Raw genomic sequence first — 14,875 nt, forward strand, 5'->3', positions numbered from 1 at the left:
TTTATGCAGGTGTCTTTTTGGACTCCCCCTCAACAATACAGCCCAAATTTCTAAGTAACAATCTCATACATATAACAAAAAATAGATAAATTCTTCTGTCATATTTTCTCCTGTTGAGCTTTTGGAAAGACATGATGCATTCTATGTCATTGTATTCTTCTCTGTATTCATTGTATATTGTAAAATGATGCCAAGTCTTTGTCAGTCATAGGTATTAAGCTGATTTTGTTCCAAAAGTTGTTAAGGTGACAAGGGGTTTCTATTAGTATTTTACAGAAATGCTATCATCACTACTCGTTTATGTAATTAGACAAAGTATTGACTGTATTAGGTGAATTATATGATAATATTTCATATATAAAATATATGGTTTAAAATGTAGGCTTCGCCATGTTGATCTGAACAACTCATGTTAGCCTAGCTTAACGGTCCCTTAGCTTAAATTCTTCGTTCACAAACTGCCAAAAGCTAACGCAATTCTTTCTCCGCGTTATTAAATGATCTTTTAAAAGCGCATGTGCTCATTAAGTTCAACCTCTTCAGTGTTTCATGCTCTTTAAAAGAGACACACCCTGGCTTCAGCCCCATATACAGCAGGTGGCAGCATTACCGTTTGCAGCTTCCGGTTTGCGCTCGGCTCCATATTATGTTGATCGACTGTTGCTAGGCAACCGTTGTAACGAAATGACGGAGTTGCACCAGGCAGCAGCAGCGGGGGATTTTGATCAAGTTGAGGAGATTCTGGGGCAGAATAAATGCGATCCCAACCAGAGAGACGTCGACTGGAGCTACAAGACACCTCTCCACTGGGCAGCAGCTAAAGGTAGCTCCTGGATCAGCCGTGTCCCACATCCTGATAACATCTGCCGGTCTTAAATATCATGAGCTTGACACCGGTCGCCATTCAAATAAGTTTGTGCTCTGTTAACTGTCGTGAAATGTATGTCCGAAATGCTCGGACAATGTCATATATGTCCCACCTTTCCTTCTTTGGGGACTTTATCTCATATGTACTGTAGTTAATTAAATGTTTCTTCGTCAAATAATTTATCTGCTACAAGCTCGCTAACTGTAAAGGCCCAGTTATTTATTTTTAAAGGCATATTGCATAACTACATCATTAAATGATCTGAACTGAACATTTTCCCCTGATTTGAAAGTGATTTGAGGTTTAAACACAACTTTTTGCTACAGCACAGCATCAGAAAACATAAATAACTTCGCTTAAGATGCCACTCAGTGTTAGTCTGTTTATTAAACGACCTGTTGATAAATGTGGGATTGATTTATTCAGTTTTTTCAAAGTGCTTATCCACATGATTGAATAAATTTGAGATCTGAAAATCTTGAGGTCCATCACAAGTTCCCAAAGACCAACATGTTGTCTTCAGATGTCTTGTTTTGTCTGACCAGCGGTGCAAAACCAGAAGATAATCTGTTAATCTGATATCTGATAAACTGATTAGCTGTTTCACCTCTGAATTCGTGTGTACCTTTTATGTGTTGCACCCTTTTTGTTGTATTACTGAATTTATCGTTTTTTCTGTTGTTTTCTCCACACTTCCTCTTCTTTCTCCCATCTTCTTGTCATAGTAAGACTTTTTCTTCACCACGGTAAGTAAAAAATCACCAGGCTCTTAAATGCATGTGTCAGATCACACTGTCATGCCTTTTCTGCAGGACATACAGAAACGGTTAGGATCCTCATTGAGCATGGAGCCAGGCCATGTCTGAGGACGGAGCACGGATGGACCCCTGCACACTTTGCTGCAGAGTCCGGTCGGCTGGCTGTGCTGCGGCTGCTGCACTCCCTCCATGCACCTATAGACAAGGAGGACTGCTGTGGAGACAAACCAGTGCGCGTGGCTGAAATATATGGACACCAGGACTGTGTTCGATTCCTTAGAAAGTATGAAACGAAGCCCAGTTCATTGGTTTTATTTCATTCTGTGATTCATACCGCCTTGGTTATTATGTGTCATACTTGAAGTACACTTCTCTTTTATATACAAAGCTTTTCTTTAAAATACATAACCCAATAACACTATACAATGACGTCATACATCAGACAAGTAAATTGCCCTGTTTTTGTATGTTGCAGAGCAGAAATTGAGTGCCAGGCCTACCGTAAGACAGCAGCCCAAAAAGGGATTTCCATGGATGACACAGACGAGGAGTGGGCAGAACAAGGCAAAGAAAATCAAGAAAACAGGATCTCTAAAGGCAACGCTCAGACGTAGGCCGAACTCACATATGCACAACAAAGTGTGTGACATCTTTGTAGCCTTTCAGTTGACGGTGTTTCTCTGGCCTTTCGGTGCTTTAATACTAATGAAGACCACGTAATATACATACAGCATTGCTGGAACCACATTTGACATTTATATGTAGTTTGATTTAAAGCAACACAGAATACAGCTTGAAAATTGTTCCTGTCAAAAACACAGATATCTTGTAACAAATTTATGCAGAGAGGTATTAAACCAAGACAAACAACAAAAAAGGTAGTCCAGTCAGGGTAAGTTTAGCTGATTGTGCTATTCACTGTACATATTTCAGGCGATCTTCACTTGTTCCAAATTGACTCTAACATGGTGGTGCTATGATTAGTCATTGCTGGAGCCTGGAAAGCAGAAGAGACAGATGTGAAAAATGCATCAATAGCCACTGTGGTATATTGCATATGAGTAAACCCAGTTTAGTGCACTTACACTCTTTTTTAGACGGTTCAGCAGAGCGTCCCGGGTCTGTGAAATGGATTAAAAGAGCTTTAATAATGCTATACTACCTGTTACATCTCTAATTACACAGTTAGCTTATTAAAAAAAGTCTAGCTTGTGACGTTTTAATTTGGATAAACTCCCTGATTATGGTGTAGAGCCCCAATAGTGACCCCAAATCCTAAAATTTCTTCCCTGATATTTGTCGATGTTTTAAAACTCACCATAATTGCCAAGAAACGTCTTCACTTTAAAATGCAAGGATATATGAAGCTGGAGTGTATGTATCTTAAAAGTAATAGTTTGATAAGCATATTCTGGGGAGTACGCTTATTCACTTTCCTATGTGAGTTTGATGAGAAGGCTTATCACTTTCATATCTGTTAAGTATGAAGTTGAAGCCAGCAGCCGATCGAGTTATGTTAGCATAAAGACTGGAAACAGGGGGAACGACTAACCTTGCTCTGTCCAAAGATTACAAAAGCTGCCAACCAGCAACTCTGAGGCTCAAAACTTAACACATTGTATCTCGTAAGACTCCTGTAAATCCACAATTGCTTTTTGACTTCAGTTAATGTTAAGATAAGATAATCGACTGCTGGTATCTTCATGTTTAACAGATGGAGTCGGAGTGTGGTGTTAATTTTATCAATTTAAATCTTCGTGAGAAAGTGAATACGTGCATTTCCCATAATGCTGAACTATTCCTTTAAAGAGCAACTTAACACCGACTTAAAAATGTGTTTTTTTCTGCCCTTCAGTGGTTGAATTCCTCAGATTGCTGCAGTGATATTGACGTGGACTTCAGCCTGTGTCAGTACACTGTGACATCACTGGTGGGCGTGGTAACTTAGGCAAAGCAGCATACCTTGTAATAACCATCGGTGCTGTGCATGGTCAGAGGTAGGGCTGCACAATAAATCAGATCTGCTTGATTTTTGGCATTGTGAATCCCTTACTAAGAGTTTTACTAAGGGCTAATTTTACTCTCATCGCAGTTCTAAATAAATAAAAGGACTGATTCCATAAAATTCAACTGAGAACAGGTACACAAAACAGTGACGCCTCTCCAGATGTTCAATCATTCATAATATTTTTTGCTATCAAGATAAATTTGCTGGTATATTTTGATATAGATTTTAGATCTTATTATCCAGCCTGAGTGAGAGCTTTCAACCATAGAATTCAGTAAAACACTTCTTTTCATCCTGGTGTTAAGCTGCCTTTAAGGATTTTGTTTTTTTACCCAATATTGCTCAGTTAGTCTCATCGTTCATTAAATTTTGGTCTCTTTAGCCTACGTTAGTTTGGTTGATATCAAACAAGGTGTTTCCTTTTGACTCTCGATGATTTAAATACTCAAAATATCCTCTGCTGGCCTACTACCACAGTCACATTGTACATCGAACAATATAAATGCAAGACGCATTATGATTTAGGTTGGCATTTTCTTTTAAAATATGAAACTACCTTACCAGTTTGTCCCCCAGGCATGTGGCCAACAAAATGAACAAACCCTGAAAGTGACATGACAGAGGTTACTGAGCAAGAAATACCTTCGCTGCTCCAGATGTTTAGTGGAAGATTATATTGACCATACCTGGAAGGCGTTCAGCAGGATAAAGACGTAATTGACTGCCAATGCTATGCCTCCCGATGTGAGATCAACAACCATTACGGCAAACCCAAAGATCCAAGTCACACCAAAGACTGGAGTCAGAAGAATAACTGACCTCAGGACAGTTACGGCCGCTTTTTTGTCTTTCTCATGCAATGTTTTTGTGCTCTTCGGGTGATCCAAAAGCTTCATGATAACCACTAGCATGGAGAACACATTGATGAAAACAATAATACCAACTGGTATTACAAATGCTTGGATGGACCCAGTCATAAGTCCAGTATAAACCAGCCAACAGGTCTCTCTGGAGAAGTACGAGCCTTCAGCACCACCCTTACTGGCAAGAAACGTGATAGCAACAATAAGCAACGGACACAAATAGCCCAGAACGATAGCGAACCTCAGGTAGTTTTTCTTGCTCACATTATGGAAGAGGAAAACCGCTTGGTGAAGAAGCATGCTGCTCAGACACAACATCCAAAAGAACATGGACAGGTAACAGAAATGCTTCAACACCACAAACGTCTTACACCAGATTAATGAAATATCATCAGGCTTTGAAGATGCTAAAAAGCAGGTATCTGCAACTAGCAAACATACAGAAATGTTTACGTGGGCAGTATGGCGTAAATGTAACATATTTGTCTTTACTACAGCCTTCCAGACAATCATTTCTATCACAAGGCTAATAACAAGTGACGTGATTGATACAGACAGTCCTACGTAGGTTATCTCAGTTATCCCAGGGATGTCTAAGGGATACCTTGCCATTAGAATGGCAAATGAGGACAAATGGCTGCAAACACAGCGTCCTTCACTATAAGGACCATCCCAATGGCATCCGTCTGATGACCAACGACTGCTGTTATTATCCCATGACACACACTGTATCTCAACATTACGAGGCCTCGGCTCAAGCAATTTGAAGTTAATTTTAATCTCAACTGAATTTGATTGTGTCCTTTCTGCAGTTGTTGACACAACAATGCTGTTCGGCTTGTACTTGTCATCACTGTTGGGCAAATACTTCTCCAGTTCTTTAAACCCAGCTGTTTTTACACTGCCAGCGTCCGGACTATCAAGAAGGATGGTGACATTAAACACTGTGTTGGTACAATGTGCCCCATGTGAACAATTGCATTGCGCTACTTCTATATTTTTCTTTTTCGGGACACTTGTTATGTTGGCCACTTGAATTAATTGCTCAACAGAACTCAGATATGTCTCAGCCAATGAAATATTGCCTGCGTCAGCGGGTGTTTTCCATGAATTGTTCAGAGAGTTTTCCAACAAATTGCTGGATGAATCCAGAAAGTCCTGAAAAGAAATAAGTTTTTTTTAATTGCAGTTGATTCAAGTACAACATGTCTGCTGAAAGTTAGAAAAAAACTCTTGGTTCTCTTGGTTGTATTAATTAGGAAAAAGAGTAGTACAGGTTCATGGATTTGTGGAAAATATGACATTATATAATAATATTTGACTGTATTTACACTGAATGTTAATAGTAGATTTAATAATCATTATTTGCATCTTAAAGTTAGAATATTTGAGATTTCAGTCCTGGTTGACTTGACACCTGAGGTTGGTGGTGACAGCAAGTGAGTATAATACTACTGTCACTCATTAATCTGGTTCTTTCCTACCTGTTCTGAAGAAGAATTGATGTTGAATGTATATTAAAAATGTTGGTACCCAATAAACCTGTCACCTAACAGCGCACACAGCTGGTCCTTAAAATGGCTTTGCAGACGCATTTTTGATGTATGATTGTGGTTAGCACAATGACAAATACACTGCATTTCCTTTTGCTTCTGCACAATAAAAGCCACCATGTTATTCACCAGCTGAGTGCCTTTAATGTGAAGCAGCAGAAGGAAATGTTCAGTTTGCATTAGCAATAACTTCACGGTTATCAATAAGACAAAACTACACTGGGATATATACTAGCCTCTTTCCCATGAATCCCTCTTTCATACGAAGGCAATTTGAATCCAGCACAGGAGTGGTGGACTCTGCCACTAACAATGAAAACTGGTATAGTGGTTTACTGAATGTAAATACATTGAATGATCATTGCGGGAAAAATACAGGCCATAAATAGTATCAATACTCTTTGTGATTTCATAAAAAAAATTAAGGGTTATAACTTTACATTAAATATTTGAGGAATTCCCTTTTCGTCTCCATATTGAATAAAACGCATTAAAAATATTCAATTAAGGTAATGAAGGATTCTGTAATACTCACATCCGCTGTCGATTCATTTGGCTGCAGGTGTCGCCTTTGACTCAACGTGAAGAGTACTTGAACAGATGCATTCATATTGGCGAAAGTGTTGATAGTCTGTGAGTCATTAGTGACATTCTCCAGGAGGGAAAATATGTGTGCAGCATTTCCATTTAGTGAGCCAAGTCCAGTGTCGACAATCTGTAACAGCAGTATTGATTTATGGGTGATAATTGTGTCAAAATTAAAAAGTCAGCTATCACTAAGGATTTCATCTCCAAAAAGCTGAGGCTAAATATGTACTGCATAAAAACGAGATAATCGTTTCTGCGAAAATATTATTTTGTCGTGTGTCTTTCTGTCCACAGTAGATTAAATCTTTTCATTAGCCGGCTACTTCAATTTGCTGCTTCATATTCTGCTACTGTGAGTTGCTTTAGTATGACTCATTTTTTTTATTAAATGATGGAGATCTCATTTTCTAAACTCCAGTTATGAAAGTTGGGCTTACGTTTGCTCTTTGCAGCACATTGTTCACATTCGGGTTCACACACGTTGAAACCTCTGATTCCCACGTCGCCTTTTCAGAGCTGAAATTAGTTGATTAACTGATTAACCAATCAACAGAAATGTAATGGTCAACAAATATGCATATCAATTAAGTGCTGAAGTTTGAACATTTGCAAGCTTTCTTAGTCTAAGCCATTGTGACGGCCATTTTTCACTATTTTTGGGCAGACGATTAATGGATTAGTCAGAAATGGCAATGAAAATAATAATGAATTGCAGTCCTACCCTTTCCGGCATTTCCTTTGTATTTGTCCAGCCATGTTCTTGCATGTTAACACTGCAGTAAATCCAGCTTTGGTGTCCTCCCAGCCACCTTCAGCTGCACAGAATTGATCATTTTCTGTTTTGAAGAGAGGTTAAAGTTTGATTTATCATCGGTTATTTATCTTATCTAAAACAACTAATTTCTGTACGAAGTTAACAGGAGAACAAGAAGGAAATTTTAAATTTTGTTGCATAAAATACTTCATAGATCATACAAATATTCACTTCGTCCAAAATCACTCCCTCATTCACTCATTGGATATTTCCTACATCAGTGAAGCCCCAGGGGCGGGACACCCCAAAGGATCACAGGTTCATCTCATTCTTGACCTTGAAAAAACACATCAGTTCACTCACTAGCTGCTTACTATTTCAATAGTAGTATAAGAAGTCATAACACATCTTAAACTGTTTTACATTGTGTTGTATTTCTTATATCACTATATGATATTATATTACTACTATATTGTTATTATTGTATTTTCATGTTATTATATTATTATATTATTATATATATTATATATGACCTGTATATTCTCTTACATGTCTGTTTTACCTATTTCATAGTACTGTAGTGTCACTGTATGGTGTGTGTATTTTACATGTGCACATATATGTTCATCATTAAATACTAATATACTATTATGAATGATGTACTATTCATATCTATGCCTACAGAATATACAATGCGTACTTCACACATCATTGCTGCTGGAGACTTATTTTGCACAGTTCACTTATATAGCCTATGATATTGCTTTTTAACATCACCTCTCTATTTAAAAAAATCTTATTTAATTCATTCCTTTCATTGAAACAGTGTTTTTTTTATCAAGACTAGATGGAGTTTGTAATTTACATATCTATCAAAGTCGAAGCATTGTAGTGGCATGATCAGATAAAATAAATGCACATGTTTTGGACACTATAAATAGATTAGATTAGATTAGATTATCCATTTGAAGGCATTATACAATACATACAACTCTTCATACGGTCAAATGACTGCCTAAAGGCTTTCTGGCAAGGGGCATGAAGGCAAGCTTCTCCCACATGCATAAAATTCAAACTAAAAATAAACGCAAATAAATCTGAATACATTGCAAGCAAATATGGAGTGATGTTGGACATAACCAGTGTTTGTAACAACATTTGACTAATACTAAAACATACCATATATCATATTGATATAAATTGAAGCGGTTCTCTCTTGATTACACCTGTTCCTCAAAGTGCATGTTAGTTGTGGTTTATGTGCAGCTGAATTGCAGTCAACAATTGTTTCAGCTGCATAAATATGTGTCTTTTCCGAAGAACCTGCAAAGATCGCATATACATGTCATGTATTTTCATTTTTTTTCGGATTTGCACAAGGATTAATTTAAATGAATCGGCAAAGAAGATGATCACTCGAAAATGCACTTACTAGCAGGTAGTGGTATTATTTCTGTTGCAATGTTTTGGCCTTTCCATGTCACAGTGTAATTCTCACTACTCCTCTCTATCTCACATTGAACTGTTAGTTTCTGTGAAGTTGAGCTCTTTCGGCATTGTGGAAAACTTGGAGCAGTGCTGATGCCAATGTCTGGCAGGAGGGCTATGTCCATTACTGCACTGGCTTTGTGAGATATGGTGTAGAAATTTGTCTTTTGATTGTAGAGACATGTGTACTCTCCTACAAAAAGAAAACAGGGAAGAGAGTTAAAGCCATTATATGTAGAACATTTATGTGGTTATCAGTGGTAGAAAGTAACTAAATACATTGACTCAAGTACTGTATTTAGGCACAGTTTGGAGGTACTTGTACTTTACTAAAGTATTTCCATTTTATGCTACTTTATACTTCTACTTCACTACATATTGTATGTTTCACTCTAATTCATCTATTTGATAACTTTATTTAGTAACTGTGCAGATGTAGATCTTTAATGCGAAATATAAATCAGTCAATAAATCATGATATATTATTTTAGGATAAGCAGACAAGGAGCATACGAAGTGATTAAAATTAGCCCCATCTTTTACCAGTTGCAACATTAAAGCTGCTACGCTGGTGCAGAATGATGGCTGGCACACCCAGATGTCACAGCTGGTTCAGTGGCTGGGATTTTATTGTGCCTCTATGGCAGACATCGCTAGCCTCAAGCAGAGCTAAGGAGCAGGTCACAGACATCTGGTAAATTCACTCCTTTCTAGCTCCATACCGCCAGATTTTTTTCATTTTCTGGTTTGGTAGCCTTTATTTACTTGAGGTAAATTATCGGATGTCACTCAGCTCACTCTGGAGCCACAACAGGCTAATACTACTTTTTTCTCACATATGCAGGAGCACTCCCTAACATCTGTAAAAAGACTTTGATTTATAAAATTAGCGCAGTTCCAATTTAATCTGCAAAGTAATAATACATCTGTCAGACAAATACAGTGTAGCAAAACGTACAACATTTACTTTACAGGGGGAAAGGGGGATAAAGCGACCTGAAGTACCTCAACCCTGTACTTAAGTGTAGTACTAAAGTAAATGTACTTTCTGACTTTCTACCACTGATTTACACACTCGCTATAAGCCAGTTGGCAGGATAATTATGTATAAGTAAATACATTGACTGAAACAAGTGTACCTGCCCAGAGTTGTGATATGTTTTTAATTATGACTTTGGTCTCCATTTTTTTCATGGTCACCTCTGACATTGTGCCATTAGTTATGTCAAATACTTCGTCATTTCCTCTCAGCCACCACACTGGTTGGGTCTTCATGTCCTCCCGCACCGTGCATATGAGGTCAAGCTTGTCGTTGTAACACACAGGGTTAGGGGGCATGCTTAAATTGACAATACCTGTGAAAAATATGAGTTGAATCAGTGTAGAAATCATGGAAAAGCTACATCCAGTTGTGTGTCTGTCTAAGAGAGAGTGGGGGTTTCTTTAGGTTTCACTTACAGCCATGAAAAAACTATGAGCTTGTACTTTGAAAGTGAATGAAATCAGCCCCCATTCATTTCAGTTGCAGCTGCCTTCTGCATGTCAACAAATAGTGTTGTGTATCTCATTTTTGATGATACAAAATCAGCTAAACAGCATTGCTAAAGGGTCGATTAATGCCATTAAAAAAAAAAAAAAAAAGAAGCATTTTTTCACTTCCCTGTAGTGCAGATAGTTTTGGTTTTATCTGCTGATAGTTTGAGAGTGCTACCTTTGAGCTGAGACTTGACTGGAATTTCATTTGTGGCCTTCAAAGCCTAGAAAATTTTCATTTTAAAAATCCAAAGTGGCAATCATAGACAAAACATGAACATAATCTCCCATAACTTTCTGAAGAGCCATTGTTAAGTCAGTAATAGAGGCTCTGGTTGTCTCCAACTTGGCAGTGCCCAACTCCACCAAACTCCCAGCTAATCCAAAAATGGTCAAAGAGGTGGAGCGTGGGTGGAGCTTAGGCAGGCCGAATGAAGCCCTGTTGCTGAAATATCCATTTCTGTGGCTGCTAGATGCTACGCTGTGTTCACCAGCGAGTCACTAACTTCGTCTGTCTGCTATTTAGTGGTGTGCAGGTGGTGTACAGTTGGTTTATCACATCTTTTTTTGCTGAAAACAGCTGCTGCAAAACAGGGTTGATGAGACAGCAGTGAGAGTGAACCAAAACAGTAAAGTTGAGGGTCGTGAAAATCAAAACAATCAGCTGAAAGATGCTAAAACGCTGTGCAGAATCAAGAACAACTGCAGCTGGGTAAAACTTGTGGGTTTGCCACTTGGAGCAACAACTTTTCACATTATACATTGTAATTTGACCCAAAAGTATGAATCAATTAAGCTTTAGTGAATTTGAATTTGAATACTTCCAAAGAGTCTACAGGCATGCCAGCAGGGTTGTGAGGTCTTCGGCACTGTGGTGCTGAGAGCTAAATGCTAACATCAGCATGCTAACATGCTCAAAATGACACTGCTAACCCACTGATGTTTAGCAGATTATTTATATATTTAGCATTTAACAGCTACCGAGACATTTCAGTCTGAGGCGAAGTGGTGGACCAACTGACTGATCAATATCCTGATCGCTAATGACAACTAACATGAGATCAAAACTAGAGTAAGAAAGACAAACCACAATTTAATGCAAGTTTTAAATGAATTAAAACAAGTACATCCCAGCCTGCATTAGATATAATTACCTGTGGTCTCCAGAACAAGTGATGCTGACAGATTCTTGCTCAGGCTGATGGATTTGGTGCTCAGGTCAGACGGCATGATGCCGTAAGCAATGATCATTTCAAAATCTGCAATGATGCTTCCAATCCTTCAGCGAAGAGAAAATACAGATTTCAGTCACATACTGAAAACAGAAAAATTACTCATTATTTGGTAAACAAAGCAAGTACCTGTATTTGCTAATTCTTAAGATGTCAAATCCCCTCAAGGTGCTGTACACTGTTTTCATCTGGAAGGCAACAACTCTCAACACTTAACAGTATATTACTGGCAAAAAACAGAACCTAAATTAATTACATTCTTCTTAATCTGATAAATTAATTAATTAAGTCATGGGCTGTTTGTTTTTACCTCCTTTAACAATTTGTTGTTGCACTGCTGATATTTCTCTGAGTTTTTTTCCGCCAGACAACTGTAATACTTCTCATTCAAAATAATGGATCCTTTGACAGTAACTGTGAAGAAAAAAAGGATTTTTAGACACTTGCATGCTCACAGAATATGCACATGCGAACACAGTAATCGCCACGTACCTGCTGTGTTTGAAACACACATGCTTGAGGACTTCCAGGGAAAGGTGCATGTCTTGTTGCCACAACACTCTGGATTAGATTTACAGACTTTATCACTCCATCTGTAGTGTTGTTCGCAGGTACACTCTGTGCTGGCAGAGACATTCTGACACTCTGATTATTAAAAAAAGAAGAAGAAGAATGGCTTTAATTAATCAGGATTTTTTTTTCAATTAAAATCAATCAGAACATTCAGTATTTGAAATATTAAAAATATTTACTTGTTGTCTTTTTAAGGTCGTCAACATGCATGGTGCTGCTCACAAAGAGATTCAGGATCTTAGTTAAGTTTCCGATTGCACTGTTCTCTATTGTCAGTTTGGCATAATACATTTGTGTTGAATTGTCTGAAACATGAAAACAGACAGACGTCCACTTAAATTTCAAAATTTCACACACACTGCAATGCTATGCTAAAACAAAGTGCTCATTTTGAAACTCAGAATACAAATAATTTTACCGTGTCCGGTAGCCTGTAAACGTCGAAAGAAAATAATTTAATTTAATGCAATTTGGTATTGCAAGTTTGAATGGTCTTATGTGTGATCTTATGATACTGACGTACCTGAGAGATGTTTAGCCCCAGGATGTAAAGCAATATAAAAATCCACATCCTGTACCTGCAAATAGTCAGTAACACTAAAAGTCACATCTGTTGGCCTGACTCTTGTCTGAGTCTACCTGAGTAACATTAAAAGTGCAGTATGGTCTAGAACAGAATGGTTAGAATGAACCAGATTGTTCTTATTATTGTTCTTACAGTTCTTATAAATAAGCAACAGAAAAGCTTTTCATTTATAAAATATGTCAAATATTAAATATTTGTAGAATTCGTGTATTAAGTGTTCAGTGTTTTCTTTTGATTTTAACTAAGAACAAATTTCTGTTTATGTGCACCTTGAAACAATTGTGTTACACAAATACCCGTGGTTACTTAACCACAGAGGTTTGGTCGAACAACTAAATGACTCTATTATGAATTTCTTAAAGTGGATTCACCTGTTTATGAGCAATATCCCATCAGATTAAATGATATTTAAATATTTGTAATAATAATAAAAGTTATACAAATGCACTGAATTCCTAAGGTGAAAAAACAAACAGAAAAAAAGAATATGGCATCCAGAGTAATTGATAAGTAAATTGTTAAAAGGTACTAAGAGATTTGTGTGTTGATGCCAAACACTCATAATAATAATAATAATAATAATAATCTTCTAGTCTTTAAAACTGCTGAGATATGTTAGAAATTTCTGCTGTCTATACATGTATTTTGTAGGAAACGTGATTTGTATATTAATGAAAGATAATCAATATAGAAAGATCAGCTAACCTGTTTTCCTGGGTTTGTATCAGTGAACCATCATAGCTGCATCTCATGGTGTTAGAAGAACCCGTCTGCGCCCACTAACGACAGCACCACACTGATGTAGCGGTTGCTGCACAAACTCACAAGCAAATGAAAACACAGCACCAAGTTCAGTTTCCAGTATGTCATCAGAAGCTGGTAGGAATTACTGCACAGACATGCAAAGTAACAGAAACGCAGTTATGCAGGAGCGATTTGACTATCAAAAACTGAGACTGCATGGTGTTTGTATAATGTTGTGTATGCTGTTGCTTGCCTGGCTATAAAAGCAAAGTGTGATGTGTCACACGATAGCAGTGACAAAGCAGACATTCAGGCCAGAGTTCAAACTGCAGACCTAGATAAGATATGATAAAACTTTCCAGTATGTATTGATAGGTTGAGTACTCAATGAGAGTAAAAAGAAGTAATATTGGACAAGGTAAATCGTGTATGATAAATCACACATCAGTGCATAAACAGTCTGAATATGGACCCAGTGCTACATTAAACAGTACTGGAGTTGAACACTCTGACAGCTGTTAGTGTGAAGGACCTGCGGTAGCGTTCCTTCTTACAGGGTGGATGCAGCAGTCTGCTACTGAAGGAGCTGCTGAGGGCCCCCACTGTGTCATGCAGGGGGTGGGAGGGGTTGTCAATGATGGATGTCAGCTTGGCTAACATCCTCCTCTCGCCTACATCCTCAGTGGTGTCCAGAGGGCAGTCCAGGACGGAGCCAGCTCTCCTGACCAGTCTGTTCAGGCTCTTTCTGTCCCTCTCAGAGCTTCCACAGCCCCAGCAGACCACCGCATAAAAGACTGCAGATGCAACCACAGAGTCATAAAATGTTTATAACTCCGGTTTATTCAGAAAACGACCTGCCTGAACTTCTTGTCTTGTAAAAAAAAAAACCCCAAAAAACGATGAGAGCTGCGTTGTTACCTATTGTATGAAAATTTAAGGAATCCGAATAACTTTGATGATCCTCTGATTTTTCATCTAGAGCCACCATGAGGTTCAAATTTGTGGTTTTTAGTGAAACAACTTGACAAATATTGCCTGAAATCATGTTTCCCTCAGGACAAATTGTAATAACTTATCACCTAGTGCCTCCACCAGGTAAAAGTTTTGATTTGTCAAATACTTGTGATGAAATACATGGTGGCCCTGAGTGCTCAGTGCAGTGCGTTTCTGTATTTGTAGCATGTAGTCAAGTTGCAGTGTGTTGAGCTCTCAGGGCCACCACACAGATACATGCAAAAGTAATGATATTCCTTATGAGCGCTAAACAGCAAATATTAGCATGCTAACATGCTAAACTTATATCCCTTTCAACATTAAACCTGCTAAA

At 37.9% G+C, this 14,875-nt stretch overlaps 2 protein-coding genes across 2 annotated transcripts; one reads left to right on the forward strand and one right to left on the reverse strand.

The window, feature by feature from the left end:
• The first annotated feature begins 684 nt into the window (after positions 1–684).
• LOC121618624 (ankyrin repeat domain-containing protein 66) lies at positions 685–2,240 on the forward strand. Its single transcript, XM_041954152.1, has 3 exons — positions 685–823; positions 1,681–1,909; positions 2,102–2,240. Exons 1-3 carry the CDS (start codon positions 685–687, stop codon positions 2,238–2,240), a joined length of 507 nt encoding a protein of 168 aa, XP_041810086.1.
• On the reverse strand, positions 1,956–13,594 carry adgrf3a (adhesion G protein-coupled receptor F3a). The gene is made up of 18 exons (XM_041954151.1): positions 13,510–13,594; positions 12,742–12,796; positions 12,637–12,649; positions 12,398–12,523; positions 12,138–12,290; positions 11,956–12,059; positions 11,775–11,833; positions 11,568–11,692; positions 10,020–10,235; positions 8,825–9,073; positions 8,572–8,715; positions 7,360–7,474; positions 7,076–7,154; positions 6,586–6,765; positions 4,321–5,655; positions 4,196–4,237; positions 2,712–2,747; positions 1,956–2,623 (listed from the first exon to the last, which is right to left on the reverse strand). Exons 1-18 carry the CDS (start codon positions 13,554–13,556, stop codon positions 2,567–2,569), a joined length of 3,135 nt encoding a protein of 1,044 aa, XP_041810085.1. The 5' UTR covers positions 13,557–13,594; the 3' UTR covers positions 1,956–2,566.
• Positions 13,595–14,875: the final 1,281 nt, after the last annotated feature.

The sequence above is a fragment of the Chelmon rostratus genome, chromosome 15 (genome assembly GCF_017976325.1).
Source record: "Chelmon rostratus isolate fCheRos1 chromosome 15, fCheRos1.pri, whole genome shotgun sequence".
In the NCBI taxonomy this organism is placed as follows: Eukaryota; Metazoa; Chordata; class Actinopteri; order Chaetodontiformes; family Chaetodontidae; genus Chelmon; species Chelmon rostratus.